Source organism: Amblyomma mixtum, chromosome 3, assembly GCF_055824585.1.
Source record: "Amblyomma mixtum isolate Tamu chromosome 3, ASM5582458v1, whole genome shotgun sequence".
In the NCBI taxonomy this organism is placed as follows: domain Eukaryota; kingdom Metazoa; phylum Arthropoda; class Arachnida; order Ixodida; family Ixodidae; genus Amblyomma; species Amblyomma mixtum.
This window is the reverse complement of record NC_143014.1, coordinates 209,225,559-209,239,860: the sequence shown is the minus strand read 5'-3', so window position 1 is coordinate 209,239,860 and position 14,302 is coordinate 209,225,559. Positions and strand designations below refer to the sequence as shown.

The 14,302-nt window shown below is 42.8% G+C and overlaps 1 protein-coding gene across 3 annotated transcripts in view; it reads left to right on the top strand.

Moving 5' to 3' along the window:
• Positions 1–12,276, top strand: part of Sap-r (prosaposin) — a 63,867-nt gene extending 51,591 nt beyond the window's left edge. For all 3 annotated transcript variants that reach the window (XM_089582604.1, XM_089582603.1, XM_089582602.1), the window contains 8 exons: positions 821–933; positions 1,040–1,205; positions 1,804–1,886; positions 1,976–2,156; positions 4,180–4,328; positions 6,241–6,321; positions 7,837–7,968; positions 11,913–12,276. In XM_089582604.1, the coding sequence (XP_089438730.1) occupies positions 821–933; positions 1,040–1,205; positions 1,804–1,886; positions 1,976–2,156; positions 4,180–4,328; positions 6,241–6,321; positions 7,837–7,968; positions 11,913–11,951 (944 nt within the window). In that variant the 3' untranslated portion in view covers positions 11,952–12,276. The remainder of the gene's footprint in view (positions 1–820; positions 934–1,039; positions 1,206–1,803; positions 1,887–1,975; positions 2,157–4,179; positions 4,329–6,240; positions 6,322–7,836; positions 7,969–11,912) is intronic.
• Positions 12,277–14,302: the final 2,026 nt, after the last annotated feature.

Genomic DNA, 14,302 nt, shown 5'->3' with positions numbered 1-14,302 from the left:
TTTCACGGAAAAACTCGCTAATTTATTCCCAATGTGCCGGAGGGGAGCACCGGCAGTCTGAGCAAGCTTTTTTAGTTTTTTTCCCCAATCTTGTTTCTAGTACTTGGAAAATGTTAAGGTGCAGTGTTCTCATTGTTCACTGTGAACTGCTGTGAAGTAGTTTTAAGCTGGTTTCGGCAGTTACGTTTGCACTTTGGGGGCTGAACCTAAACTAAGCCTTAAAAATTATGTTTGATGCCCTGGTCTGAGTTGTTGTTGAAGGTTGCTCATAGGCTGAAGTTTTTTTTAGATCCACTATCATCTTATCAGCACAGCAAAGCTTGCTTCATCAAGGAAATATTTTTGCAGTCAAACATACTCCTATCTGGCTATGGTCATAAGGAAATTTCACAAATGTAAATGTTTCTCCACTAGAGTACTATTCCTTTAGAGAACTGGTTACACGCTCATATGTCTGGGCAGTGATTATAGTGAAATTGGAGTATGATCGGCTGAGGACACATTTTTTTCTGCTGCAATTTGCTTTGCTGTTTTTAATCTCTACACACACACAGAAAAAAATCGCTTTGTAGGAACTGCAAAGGAAAAAAAAAATAAAATATCTGAAGTTAACAGATGCATGCTAGGTCTTTTAACAGTTATGTGTTTAACATTCTTTTGGGCTACTTTTCAGCTACTTCTTGAAATTCGAGTTGCCTTTTTTTTTTTTTTTCATCTTGTCTAGCTCTGCTGACAAGCAGAAGCAAGCTAAAAACCTGCATGAAATTTGTGGGTGCACTCCTTGACAAATGTGCCTTATTGTTCACAATTTATTTTCTAGCACGGAAGCCCACTCCTACCAGACCAACCAAGGTTGCTGATGATCAAAAATGCACTTATTGTACGACAATTGTACAGTATGTGTATGATGCCCTTACAGACGAGAAAACCGAGGTGGGTGTGCATTGTTCAAGCATAAAGTGTCCAGCTCTTACCTGGGCAGAGAAATCATTTGCAGTGCTAATTGATGCGTGTATTATTGGTTTGTTGCATCTGATAGGAGGAGATTAAGGAAGCACTCGACATGGCTTGTTTGCTGTTTGAAGGTGATGCACGGAAACAGTGCACTAACATCGTCAACACTTATTTTGAGATTATTGTCTCCCTCATACTTAAGGACTTCACACCTGAGCAGATTTGCCAGACAATCGGACTCTGTCCATCAGGTGAGTATGTGTTTGTTTTTTGCAAGTTTCTGTGCAGTGCAGCCCCATGTATTTTTCTCTTTACGTTTGACTGTATGTGAGCTGGACCTTTGTTTAATTATTTTCACTTGTGAGAGCAACACTGTGGGCTGTGAGGCACGCCATGGTACGGTGCTTCGGATTAATTTCGACCATCTGGAGCTCAGTGTGCACTGAAAGCTTCATCCGCGAGTGCTCTCATGTTTTGCCTCCATTAACTTCTGTGGCTGATGTTGAACCAACGAACTCATGCTTGCTAGCCAAACACCATTGCCACTGAACCGTTGAACTATTGCAGCAAGTGCCCATGACTATGCGCAAGCTGCAGAGTTTCATAAACACTGCAGTGAAATGCGTTTGTGTTCAGAAATATACATTTCTCATTATCAAAATCGTGTCTTCCTTCTTGTGGCATGTGTTAGTGCAAAGCCCGTATGCAGACTTGCTAAATTATGGGCCAAGATCCAGTTAGAGACTTTTCTCTCTAATAAAGTCATTGAAACATTTATTAGCTTTCGTGTGAAAAACCTTTTCTCTAACTAGGTGCTCCCCCCACCACCCCCCCGCCTTTTTTTTTCAGCTCCAGGAGGAGATCTGGAGTGCACTTTCTGCCAGTATGCTCTGCACTTCATCCAGAATGAACTCGTGGACAATAATACTGAGGTGATTGCGCTGCTCCTCTGTACTCTTGTGCATTGCTTTGGCTCTGTGTGTGCATTTCTCCACTTTAAATATACTTTGCCTCTCAACAGGCCCGGGTAGAAGCCATCCTTGAGAACCTGTGCGCCAAGCTGCCAGTAGACCTGGCTAAGGAGTGCGTGGCATTTGTGGACGAGTATGGGCCGGCTGTCATGGTGCTGATTGCTCAGGAGATTGACCCTAGCATTGTGTGCGTGGCTATCAAGGCTTGCCCCAAGGATGGGCTGAAGAAACGTGAGCATTTTGTGTCTGCTGCTTATATAACAGTTTATCAAATTTCCTAGTTAATTTCCACTTCGTTTTCTAGTGATCTAAAAACGCTTTGTGCCCGATGTTCTTTCATGTGGGTGATGACAATCTTGAAAAGACCGTTTAGTATATGGAAAAGTAAGCTCTGGTAATTAGACAAACTTGTAGCTGCAAAAGAAGATTGGTGGTGGTGCAGGAATTGTTGGTGATAACAGAAAGCAGTGGTTGGTGATAGCAGAAGGGAATGGCTGGGCTTTCAGATGGCCGCTGTTTTAAGTGGATTGTTATAAATTCTGGCTAAAATCTGAACCACATCATGACAGGTCTAAAGCATGTGGCTGGCTTCTCGGGCAGGATGAAAAATCCTGAAGATGAAGGCCACTTGTGGCATTACCAGTGGCAGGTTGAGAGCAGTTGAGTGGAACTGGAAGCAGAGCACTTGGCTCTGGCCGAGAGCAGTCCCTCCACATCTGCAAACAGAAAGCAATTGGTACAGGGAGAGCTATTGTGAGGGGATGCTAGAGATGGTACTGGATGTGAATGATCCTGGCATGACCTGCTGTATTTATCAGAATGCAATGTGACCATGATTGCAACATGAGAGTGGACTTCGCTGGTGCAAAACAGAGAAAAAAAGCATATACACACAAATGAACAGGGGGAACAAGTTTACAAACAAAATACTTGAAAAAAATTACTTTCCTGTGGTTCGTCTTCATAGAAAGGCCTCCTATAAACTTTAACACTTGCGGCAGTTGCTGCCATCATTATCATGGGAAGGTTTTATGTGGCCCTTAGATAACCATGCAGTCACGCCTAGTCATCACCACATCGACTGTGCACTTTAGAGGCCTCGTCGTAAAAATGAAACAACTCCCATTCACTCAACCGTGCGGCAAGTCATGCCTCCTGATCATTGGTGATCATTCTCAGCAGCATTTAAATACACATGCCAGTTCAATGCCACTGAGAAGTACGGTTGTCTAAGTTAAATATTGGCAGCTCAGAGCGTCCGTTGGTCGACCAGTGTGGCATTAATTTCTTTTTTTTTTTTTTCCCCAAAGTTGGGGTCTAACCTGCACAACTCATCAACCATTACGCGAGTAAATGCGAGATAGGGTGCCTTTGTCGCCTCTTAATATTCAGTTGTAGCGTAAAGGGGGACATCTCACTTTTTTGTTTCGTAAAAAAAAACTCGTTACAGTCAAGTAAATACGTATGTCTCGGTTGCTTTGACGTGCTTCTCCGTGTGTTTCAACTGGCTAGTACAACTTGCTGCTGAGTAGTCACGCAGTGCGCTTGAACCACTTGCAGTGGGATTCAGCCTTGCCGCACTAAATGTGCTAGTCACATCTCTGGCGACTGCACCCTTGCACTGCACAGTCATCAAAGCCAAAAATGCAACATTTTTTTTTTCCCCTAGTATTTGTTCATGTTAGTATTTAGGGGGCACATGTGAAGTGGATTGATTGCAGCTTTCTCTCCGGTCATCAGGTGTGAGGGTTGGTTGTTACATTCTTGAGGTGCAGCCATGCATACACACAAAAGCAAGTGTGCTGTTCTGAATAAACAAAAAGCAAAAGTGGTTGCTCTCTTCGAGCTAGAGAAGCGTTTTTAGTTACATGGTAGACCCCAAAGAAAGCTGTTGCAACGGGCTGAAGTTCCTGGAGAATTTTCAGTGGACAAGAGATGCTAGCTTTTTTGTATGTCATCCAAGCACTTATCAACAAGGGCCGAAGCCATTTGGCTTAGGCATCTTGGCAGACAGATGGAACGAGCTAACAAAAACTGAAATTGGGGGCAAAAAAAAATGAAAAAGAACTAGACCTATTGCACTCGTAATGTGTATACGGGGAAGTAAGATTGTTGCAAAAGGTGGCTACCGTGGAACAACAGTACCAACATGCAAAATCATTTCATAGGAATACTAATGGAACATTGTTGCTGATGTCTTTTTTTTTTTATTCTTGTGTGTACCTAATGGTTTCCTCTCCTTTTGTCAACTCAGAATCTGACCTGAAGCTGAGTGAGTGTGCCAGCTGCACATCTGCACTCAGCTACATTGAGAAGGTGCTCAGGAGTTCAAAGAATGACCAGGAGGTTGCCAAGCAGGTGGCCAACGCTTGTGACCGTGTTCCGAAGACGGTTCAGTTTGAGGTAATGGCTGCATTCTGCTTTATATATAGTATTGCATGAGTGTTCGTAATAATCAGATGCCGTTTATAAACCAGTGCATGGCAATTTTTCTATGTGTTTATAACACTGTCACAGCCGAGCTTGTCGGAGAACAACTTTTGAACATTGCACATCTAGCAAAGTACACCCTTTGTCTGTAGAGCCCAGGGGGGTTTGCTTGTGGACCATGCTGTGTAGCTCGTTATGCATCACCAGCATTCCAGGTCTCTTGAAGGTAGGAGAAATTTTGGCCTTCTACGCTCAGAGAGTTAGGACTTCCGTGGATGCTAAAAGAGTCTTACTATATACGCTTAGAAACAAACCCCTGTGGGCTCTAAACTTTTGGCAAAGGCTTCTCCTGCTCAGTGCAACAGCTTTCATTTGCTTCAAAGTAGTCTCAAAAGAAAGTGTGTGGGCTTTGATACTAGGGTTCATTGCGCTATAATTTTGCTGCCCATGTCTATTTGGAAACAAAGCAATTGGCGAAAATTAGTGTGGCCACATAGTTTAATTTTCAGCTTTCTGAGCTTCGTGCCAGTTCGCAGCAATGGCGGCTACAGCCGCGCACTATTCAGCCAGGCAAGCGTGGCTGCACGTCGTTTTGGGCACTGATTGGTGTCTTGCTAGCTTTCTTTTGTTCTTCGTATTTTGCATCTTGCCATTCCGGCACCAACCTGTGTTTCCCACGCTTTCGTCTGCTTGATTATTACTCTTCTGGTGTACCATGCATGCCTGTCACATGGGTGTTTGCTGTTTGTGCAGTGCAGCCTCCTCGCATGCGATTGGGCCGCTTGTGACGAGGCTCCGCTGCTACCGTGTTGTGCCTTAAGGGGGGAGGAGGGTCTTGAAAACGTTTTCTTTATTTGTTAACATATCTTTCTGAAACTTAGCACCTGGGTGTATCATTGAATGCCGATTTCGAATATGTATTTAGATTTCAAATATCTCAGCTGGAAGGAAATATATGGCAAAATAAAAAATCCTAATTACGTCATTTCTTACGGGCCTTTTTAGTAATTTATCAGTTAAATAAACATTTTTAAAGAATAAGCAGACATTTGCAAAGGCCCAAAGCACATCCTAAAGCTAACAGAATGTCTACAAACTAATTTTATTGATCATAAATAAACAACAAAGTTGGAAAGAAAAAGTGACGTTGCAGTAATTAGCCCACACTTGGCCTAATTGCTCATTTATCAAGTTTAAAGAAAAACAGAAAGCTTTAGGATGTGCTTTGGGCCTTTGCAAATGTCTGCTTATTCTTAAAAAATCATTCTTTAACTGATAAATTACTATAAAGGCCCGTAAGAAATTACCCAATTTGAATGTTATTTTGCGATAAATTTTCTTCCAGGTGAGATATTTGAAATCTAAATGCATATTTGAAATCAGCATTCTATGATACACCTGCTTGCTAAGTTTCAACAAGTTGTGTTGAAAAATAAAAAACAAGTTTTCAAGACCCTCATCCCCCCTTAAAGGAGCACGCGGAGGCCTTCGCCATTTTTCAGCAGTTCTGCTTCGAAATCTTTGGCAGTGTGCGCGCAATAAAGCATTTGAAGGAACTGTAAAAAATTGTCATTTTCGCGGAGTTTGTACAAGTCTTGTTCCATTACAGAGAAAGATATTGATAACCAAAGCTCTATAAGGAAAGACTGAATCCACAGCATCATCTCTGTTCAGTATATATTTGAGCACTGACCATTCAGTGTAAATACTGATAGGTTATCCAGAGTTGTTAGTCTTACTACACTTGTAGGTATAGTATTGTCCCAGAAGGAAACGTATGTACGACAGTGCCTGCAGACTATTGGGCTGCTTTTTAACTTTGTATTTTTGTTCTGCACCTGTTGGATGCCTGAAGCAGTCTGCTGTTCTCTTTTCATCATTTCAGTGCAAAGCCTTGGTTAAAGCTTTCGGCCCAGCGGTTCTTCAGGGTGTTGCACAGCTTGGCAACAGCCAGGAAGCTTGCAAGGTGAGTCTTGATGGGCTTTATTTTGCTTTTCAGGGATGTAGCAATGCGGAGCAAAACGAGACTCCCTGCAGGCCTTAGTGTGCAAGAAATTTGCAGGTGGAAATAAAAGGATGCTGCATAAGTGCCACTTCTCAACAGCTGAAATAGCACAGAGTTCTAGGGATGTACACACTTTGTGAAAAGCTGAAGCCCACTGTGACTTTAACTGGAGCAGGAGCACTGGTGAATGGCATGGTTGTTATCAGTGGTGCTTGCCAGTACCAAAGCTGTGCTGGGCAAGTGAGCATACCCCTTTTGCTTTAATGAGATCTCTCTGTCAGCAAGAGCACTAGAGGGACATGCCTTCTTGCTGGGTGCACTCTCGGTAGTACCTGTGAGCACTGTTGATAGCAGTACCACCGCTCGGCAATACTGCTGCTCTGGCCTCGGTCACAGTGGGCTCCAAACTTTTGACAAAACCTATTCATGTAATGTTTTGTGAGCATTAGAGAAAGAGCGCCTAGGGGAAATCGGTTTCCAGTGCAAGCACGGCCTTTTTAGCCAGGGAGCAGTTAAGCAAGGCGCACTTGTTTGTGTAGGGTTAGTGCCTTTGTCACCTTGTAGGAAACTTGTGTAATCCTGTATTCATACAGACATGTGCTAACCAACTCTATATTTTCGCGATATTCGCCTTACAATCAGCTACTTGAGTTGCATTTTTTTTAATGTGCGTATTGGCTATGCGTAGAATGAGGCGCTTTTGTCAGTATTTGTTTTTTTATGAAGCTGTATTTTCATTGTGAGCGCGTAACTTTTGAGCTGGAACGCACATAGTGCACCCAGGCCTGGAAAAAGAATGGACATGCTGAAAAATAAATGGCTGGCAGTTTAGCATTGGTAAGCACAAAATATTGTGCAAAAGCATGGTTTTTTTGCAGGTGGACACTGCTGCCATGTACCTGAAAGTGCGATTGAGATGTCGACTGACCCAGGGAGCCAGTTATGTGTCTTTTTTTCCTCAAAATCAGTGGAGTCTAAACCTTCCGCTGGTATGAGAAAAGGAAAGGCACATAACTGCCTCAGTTTGTTGGTGGATGCAATTGCGTGCTCACATGATTGAGGTGTCCACGGACCTAATGAGCCAATAATTACACTTGCTACTCAGAGGCTTCACACACACATACAGACACACTCCGCTGAAACCAGGGGAGCATGGCTGGAAGCGCTTTTGCACTAAAAGAGTGTAATTTATATGGGCCTTTTCCGGCATGTCTGCATCCTCTTTCTAAAACTGCAGTCTTTATGCTGTTAGTAGCAGCTCAATTACTTAAATTGTCGCTATGGTATGGATGAGCACATATACATACAATGAACGTCTTTTATTTGAGACCTACCGTTTTTCATTTTTCCAAGCATTTTTTTCTCTTGGTTTTTACTGCCAGTTTTGTCTGAAATGCATTTGTAGGGGTAGCCAGATTTCTGTGTGTACACTGGTTACCTGCTGTTAAGCATGTGTGATTTTTATCATGCATTCAGAAACTGGACCTGTGTTCGGTGGACGAGACCGAGGAGTATGTGCACAGGCAGCTCAAGCCTTTGGGTCGTAACCCGTGCTCACGCGGCCCTGCCCACTGGTGCCACTCAAAGGAAAACGCAGAAGCTTGCAAGGCAAGTGCTCTGCTCTAGGCATTGTCACTCGTTGCTTTTGCTGGCGTAACGAGTGTAGCTTCTTTAACACTCTGCAGCCTCTTCTGCAATGGGATGGGCAGGTCTTTGATACACGGTGTAAGAATATATTTAAGTGTTGACACTGATTGCCTGCTGCAGCGGAGAATGCACACAGATTATGTTCGTGCTCCAGTACATGTGCTGACCACAGGGGCCCGGGGGTTCTGCGGAGCAGTGGCCAATCGCTTGCGGAGCGGTGGGCGTGGCTAAGCGGTGTGCCCGGCTTTCGGTGCTGTTTTGGGCTGTGCTTGTATATGTTTCGTGCTGCCAGAGTGCATCTCAATGCGTGAACATTAGGTTCTCTGCTTCTGTGTTGCACCTGGTTCTATGCGCCTGGTGGCTGGGATGTGTTGGTTGTTGTTGCGGCATACTTGCGAAGTCCTGCCGGATCTAAAAGCAGACTCGCCGCGATTATAGATAATGCCTGCTTTGTACCCAACTGCAGTTCGTGCTGCCAGACTTCCGTTGATCGAATGCCGCTTTTTAATACTCCATGGGTGCATGCTCACGTTGACCTGATTGGATTGGCTTCGAGGGCTTTAATATCGCAAAGCTTGCTAGGCAATGAGGACATCGTAGGAGAGGGCCGCGGATAATTTCGACCACCTGGAGTTCTTTAACGTGCAGTGATTTCGCACAGTACATGGGCCTCTAGCATTTCGTCTCCATTGAAATGTGACCGCCGCGACCAGGGTCGAACCCACGTCTTTCAGGTCAGCAGCTAAGCACTATAACCACTGAGTCACCATGGTGGCTTCATCTGAACCTGTGGTGCGCGGTAATCACCAGAGTAAATAGGGTATTGCAACTGAGAGACCACGTCTTATGTAGTTATCAGTTCAGCATTGAGTGGATACATGTTTTCTTAGAAACATGTTACTCCGAAGTCTACTGCTCCCCTGTCTGGCCTCCTGGCTACATGAAAGTTGCCTATCAAGCTGCGACTAAATGTGTTTTGTGCCTAATGTTGTAAATACATGAAATTACGTCTCTCAGCAAGGTTGGTTGTTTGTACTAAATTTGTTCGTTGCTCAGAATCGTTGTTGAGGCCGCAGTGGATTAATAAATGAGAATTGTGCAGTTTATCATCACAAATCGACACATGGGCTATAGGAGGGAGGCCGCGGTAGAGGGCTCCAGATTAATTCAGGCCACCTGTGATTCTTTAACATACGCTGACATTGCACAGCACATGGGCGCCTTTTGTGTTGTCGAAATGACGTCGTTGCAGCCAGGATTGAACCAGTGTCCTGTGACACAGGAGCCGAGCGCTCATGGAGATCATCCTTCCTTTCCTTGAGATCATCAGCCACTCAGCATTGTTGGCGTCGGCATAAAACATAAGCTCGGAGGAAGGGACGCGCCAGTGGCATTCTCACGAATCATTTTCGTGTCACTTAGCTAAAGGTGCACTGCACTAACCACTAAGATGTCACAAATGTTGCCACTGAAGCATCGTGCTGGTAGTTTCCTTTTGCTCCGAGCATCGCGTGTGTAGTGCCAGAGTTCTGTTACCGAGCACGAGAGCGTGGGGCTGATTCTCGGCTTAGGAGGCAGTATTTGTGATGCAGACGAAATGATCAAAGGACCGTAACCATCTTCTCTGCACGGCAGGCCTCGTATCACCATGCGGGTCGGCTGATTACATTGCTCAAGCAATGTTTAAATGTAAGCGTCTAGGCTCTTTGGCCCAAATGTGGCAGCGTGCGAATTGAGGCCGACCGTTCATCTTTAAGAGCCGGAATAGTTAACCATGCTCTCGGCAGTTGTAAGGATGTGCGAAAAAGCCTTGCAATGAATGTATTTTGATAACGAGCTCTGAAGGATCACAGGGCTGCATCCTCGCTGCTGTTACGCTCATTCATGCAGTCCCAGCAAGTAAATAAGTAGTCCAAAATGATTCGGTGGTGACAGCAGTTTCAATCCTTTCGTGCCTTGCCCCACTTATCAAAGCACATGTACATGCCGCGGCACCGAACGATCCCACAGCACCTGCATTACGACCGCTGCAGCCCGGTGACTAGACTAGCCTCTGTTGTGTTGCGCCACCTGTCCGCATTCAGAAGCACAAGGAGGGGCGAACAAGATCTCGTCACGATGCCGGCGCAGTGTCAGCACCTAAATATATTCTCGCACCGTGCTTTCACTGCATGAACTAGGGCACATTTTTTCAAAAGATAGAGCTATGGGCATCAGTAGGGCATCAAAAGTCTGATTGTGCCTTTTTCCAGTCTAATAGTATTAGTTTGCATTCATCACATTGCATTTTTGTGGGCGTAAAGGTTTGGCATGTAAAGTTGGAAGTGGCTCCTCATCTAATCACCCCATGTGTTCATATGTGGTGGTGTTCTCTAAGTAGGTGTGCAGTAATGATATAGCACCCATTTTCTTTTGCCAACAGTACAGTTAAGAGCAAGAAAGAAACTAGTGTTCTGTAAATATCTGTTCCATGTGTTGCACATGTAGCAAATTATTGCTTTTTTTTTCCCTGGCTTGTATATCGTTTTGAGTATTATAATGCAGGGCAGTAGTGTGTGATGTGCACATCTGTTGCAGATTTTGTTAAGAAAAAAGTGACAGTGACTCATGATTCTGACTCCTGTAGTCAGTGACATTTTTTTCTTTTCTTTTTTTTAAGCCCATCATTTGTGGGCTGCCCTCTTGTAGTTATTTTCCTTAGTTGTGACTACATATGTGAGCCTAAGGTAAATGTTTCTGCTGAAAGAATGGCCTTAATTGGCAGCATGCATGTTGAAAGGGTTCATTTAGTTTGGCACACTCGGGGTGTTGCGCTGCATAACAAAAGAGAATGCAACAAGAAATCTGGCTGCAGCAACCATGAATATTGGCTGGCCTGGCATATTACATGCATTCTACTGTTTGGTTTAAACAGGTTTTTCAGGAGAAGGAAGGTTATAAGCATCTTTAATGAGCATTTGGCAATGTTTTCTCTTGTGACAAAAGAGCAGTTGCAGAAAGGCCAATACCCACTATGTTTGAATGATTGTGCAGAACTTCTAAAGATATTATGTGCGGGATTAGTACATGTTTCCTTGCAAATTCTTTATTAATTTCGGTTTCATTACTGCTTTACTCTTGGGGCTTATGTGCCTGCGTACAGCCCATTATTTCAGCCACTTCTGTTAAGCTGAGCAGATTTACAAGGCCCCATCATGTTTGCCTTAAAAGGAGTCTACTGCAGATAATACCAGATGTTTCAGAAAAGCCTGCCACTAATTTTTAAAAGCAGGCTTCTTGAGGTACTATAAAGATAGCTCCTGCAGCATAGTAATACCAGTGTTAGCAGACGTCAGGACACAGGTGAATCATGTTAACTAGCAAGATGGTTAACTAATTTCTGATTGTTAACTCTTTAACTATTACAGTTAGGTGCCTGCTTGCAATTGGATTTGTAGTGGGCCGTTAGTAATAGCCTAGTATATAGCCTAATAGTAATAGCTGTCAGTAATAGCCCTTACCTTTTTTCTGGAGTCTGCCAACACTGGTATTGTTATGCCGCAGCAGCCATCGTTATACCTCAAAAAGCCTATTTTTAAAAATGAGTGCTGGGCTTTCTTGAAACATCTGGTATATCTATTTTGCTTGCCTCATTGTTCATTGTATGCATTTGTTCTGTTTAATGTGATAGGACACTTCATTTTGGAAAACAGTTGTCACACAGAGGGGGGCTTGCCGACTTTGCTACATTTTAGTGTATTTCTTCATGTAGTAAAGCTTTACTGCTGCTTGGAAAATTATTTGCAAACCATAAAATGAGTTGTTATTGTTTTAAGGAAAGATTTAAAATGAGGGGGCTTGGTGTGTAAATGCAGATTTAAAAAAATATATATTGACGTAACTTTTGTGTTTTCTTTTCTTTGCAGGCTACCGACTATTGTTCGAAAAAGGTCTGGAAGCAGTAGTGCCTCTTCCTAGGTTTTTTCCGATACTCATTTTAAGTAGCACTTGTTGATTAGATTCATGGCACAATACTACTCACAATTTTTACTTGTTTTTGTTACATAAACTGCTTTAAAAGTAGTCTATGTAACAAAAGTAGATTTTTTATTGTTATGTAGGACGGCTAGACTATTTTGAGACCAAAGCATTTTGTTTTGTTGTCTGGCAATTTTTACACCTGTTTCCTTTAGGATGCACAATATTTTAAGCAGTCGAACAAAGCACATGTTTGTCAGTTTTTGTGCGTATTTGTGGAAACATGGCAATAAACCTTGAATACTGGTTTTACTTGGGTCACTGATTGGGATGTAGATGCTTTCAATTACGAAAGCAGCATTTCCTTTTGTTTTCAGTGCTCGCTTTCATTTGCACTAGAGTAAGGCCTAAACTATACATTTATGCTCGCTTGGAAATGAACTGAAACAGCACATGTCTTGCGTACCATATGTGCAGGAAGTCGTAATATGCAGCAGTGATTACCACATGGCAGACTGCAAAGAAGTTGATGTTTAGGAGGCATGCCATTTTGCCTCAGGTACTACTAGCACTAGCAGTTGCTACTAGCGGTTACTAGCAACTGTACTAGCAGTTGCTGAACAAAAGTCTTGCCAGTATTTCTGCTCATTTTGTCTCCCTGCATCATCAAGAAGTCAGATTTTGATGCTCATTAATTTATGCATACGTCTCCTTCTCATACAAAAAGAAAAAATGTGCTAAACTATGATACTCTGGGCAGAGCATTGACAATGCTGGTTTAAGGTAGGGGAATAATCGCAGAATTATTGCATTCGTGCTAGAAATCATTTAATTTTTGTTCAAATGAATCATTTTCTGTGGGAAAATGTATATACTTGTGATGTTATTTTTCGATGTTGATGAAATATACCTGAAAACTCTAGATACTGTCGCAAGGTTCTCAAGCCAGGAGAAAATGACTTGTGACCATGATCGATCAATGCCAAACTAAATATGGTAGTTCACTGCCAACAGCCAGAGCAATTTTTCACTTGCATTATAACTGACCATTGCATGCTGGTGAACATAATTTGCTTGTTTCATTTAATAATGGAATGTTCTGACAGGTGCTTGCACATGTCATGTTTTCCATTGTTATGTGGTGCATAGTTGGCTGGCTCTACGACAACAGTGCAAGTTGCATCATGCTAGTAGCTTATGCAGGGTTAATGGCACTGTCATACATTGCAAGTGAATTTGGTGGGCATTATTAAGGTGATGTTACTGGTGCATATTAAAAAGTGCATGAGAATATGTCTTTACAACAGTCCACTACACTTTTCCTTGGTTTGTAATTTTTTTCAATGATGCTACTTGTAAACATTTCGAAATGGCATGTCCACCACTATGGTTGGGTTTGATGCTGGTGTGCACTGTCATGGTTAGGCTACACGTAACATAAATAATACCTTGAAAAGCAGGAGGGGAGAGAGCAGCTGCTGTGGTGGAGCACCCTTCACAACATGCTGAGGTCATTGGTTTAGCTCCTGTCGGCAGCTAATGGTTGCCCTTTTTTGTATGTTCTGCAAAATTAACTCCTGTCTAAAATTATCATGCAGTTTCGGTCCCTAACTAACACCACTCTTAAAAACATTAACATTCTTCTATGCTTTTCTTGGTTGCAAAGCCTATTGGCTTTTTTAGTGATACATGTACAGGGTGCATCTTGTTAGGGAAAACCCAGTTTGCCCAATTCGTGTATCTCGATTAATACCATAGAATACAGGTTAAACTCAAAATTCTACTCAAAAAGGTACCTTCAAGAGACTGCAGCTTGTCAGGTCAGAAAGCTAAATATGCCATGTGGGAAAACTCAGATATTGAACCTATTCAATAGATAGGTGCTTGATTCCCAATTTTAAACTTCCTATACCACTTATGATCCGCATGGCTTGCGGCAGAATGAGTTCATTTCACCGTAGTCGTTTTCAAGCACTAGCTGTGTTGTCTGTCTGCTCAAACACTGTTGTGCGTTTATAGCGATCGCTTTGAAATTAACCTACTTTGTATTGTAGCGTACATGCAAAGGTGGGCAGACAGGTCTAGCACAGATCGTTTACTATTTGCTTTTAAATAATTGACTAAAATGCATCATGCTATGCTGGGCAACAAAAATGAGTGCTTGTATTAGTAATTTGGTGGCAAATGTAGCCCAAGAAGCCACAATATAGTGGAATTTTTTTAAAAACCCAATTTTCACCAAATTTTGAACTTTATAAACGGCGTCCAATTTTTAGCCCCCTGCATCCAAAGTAAAAAAAGAGAGAATGAAGGGCCCTAAATACATGACATAGCAAGC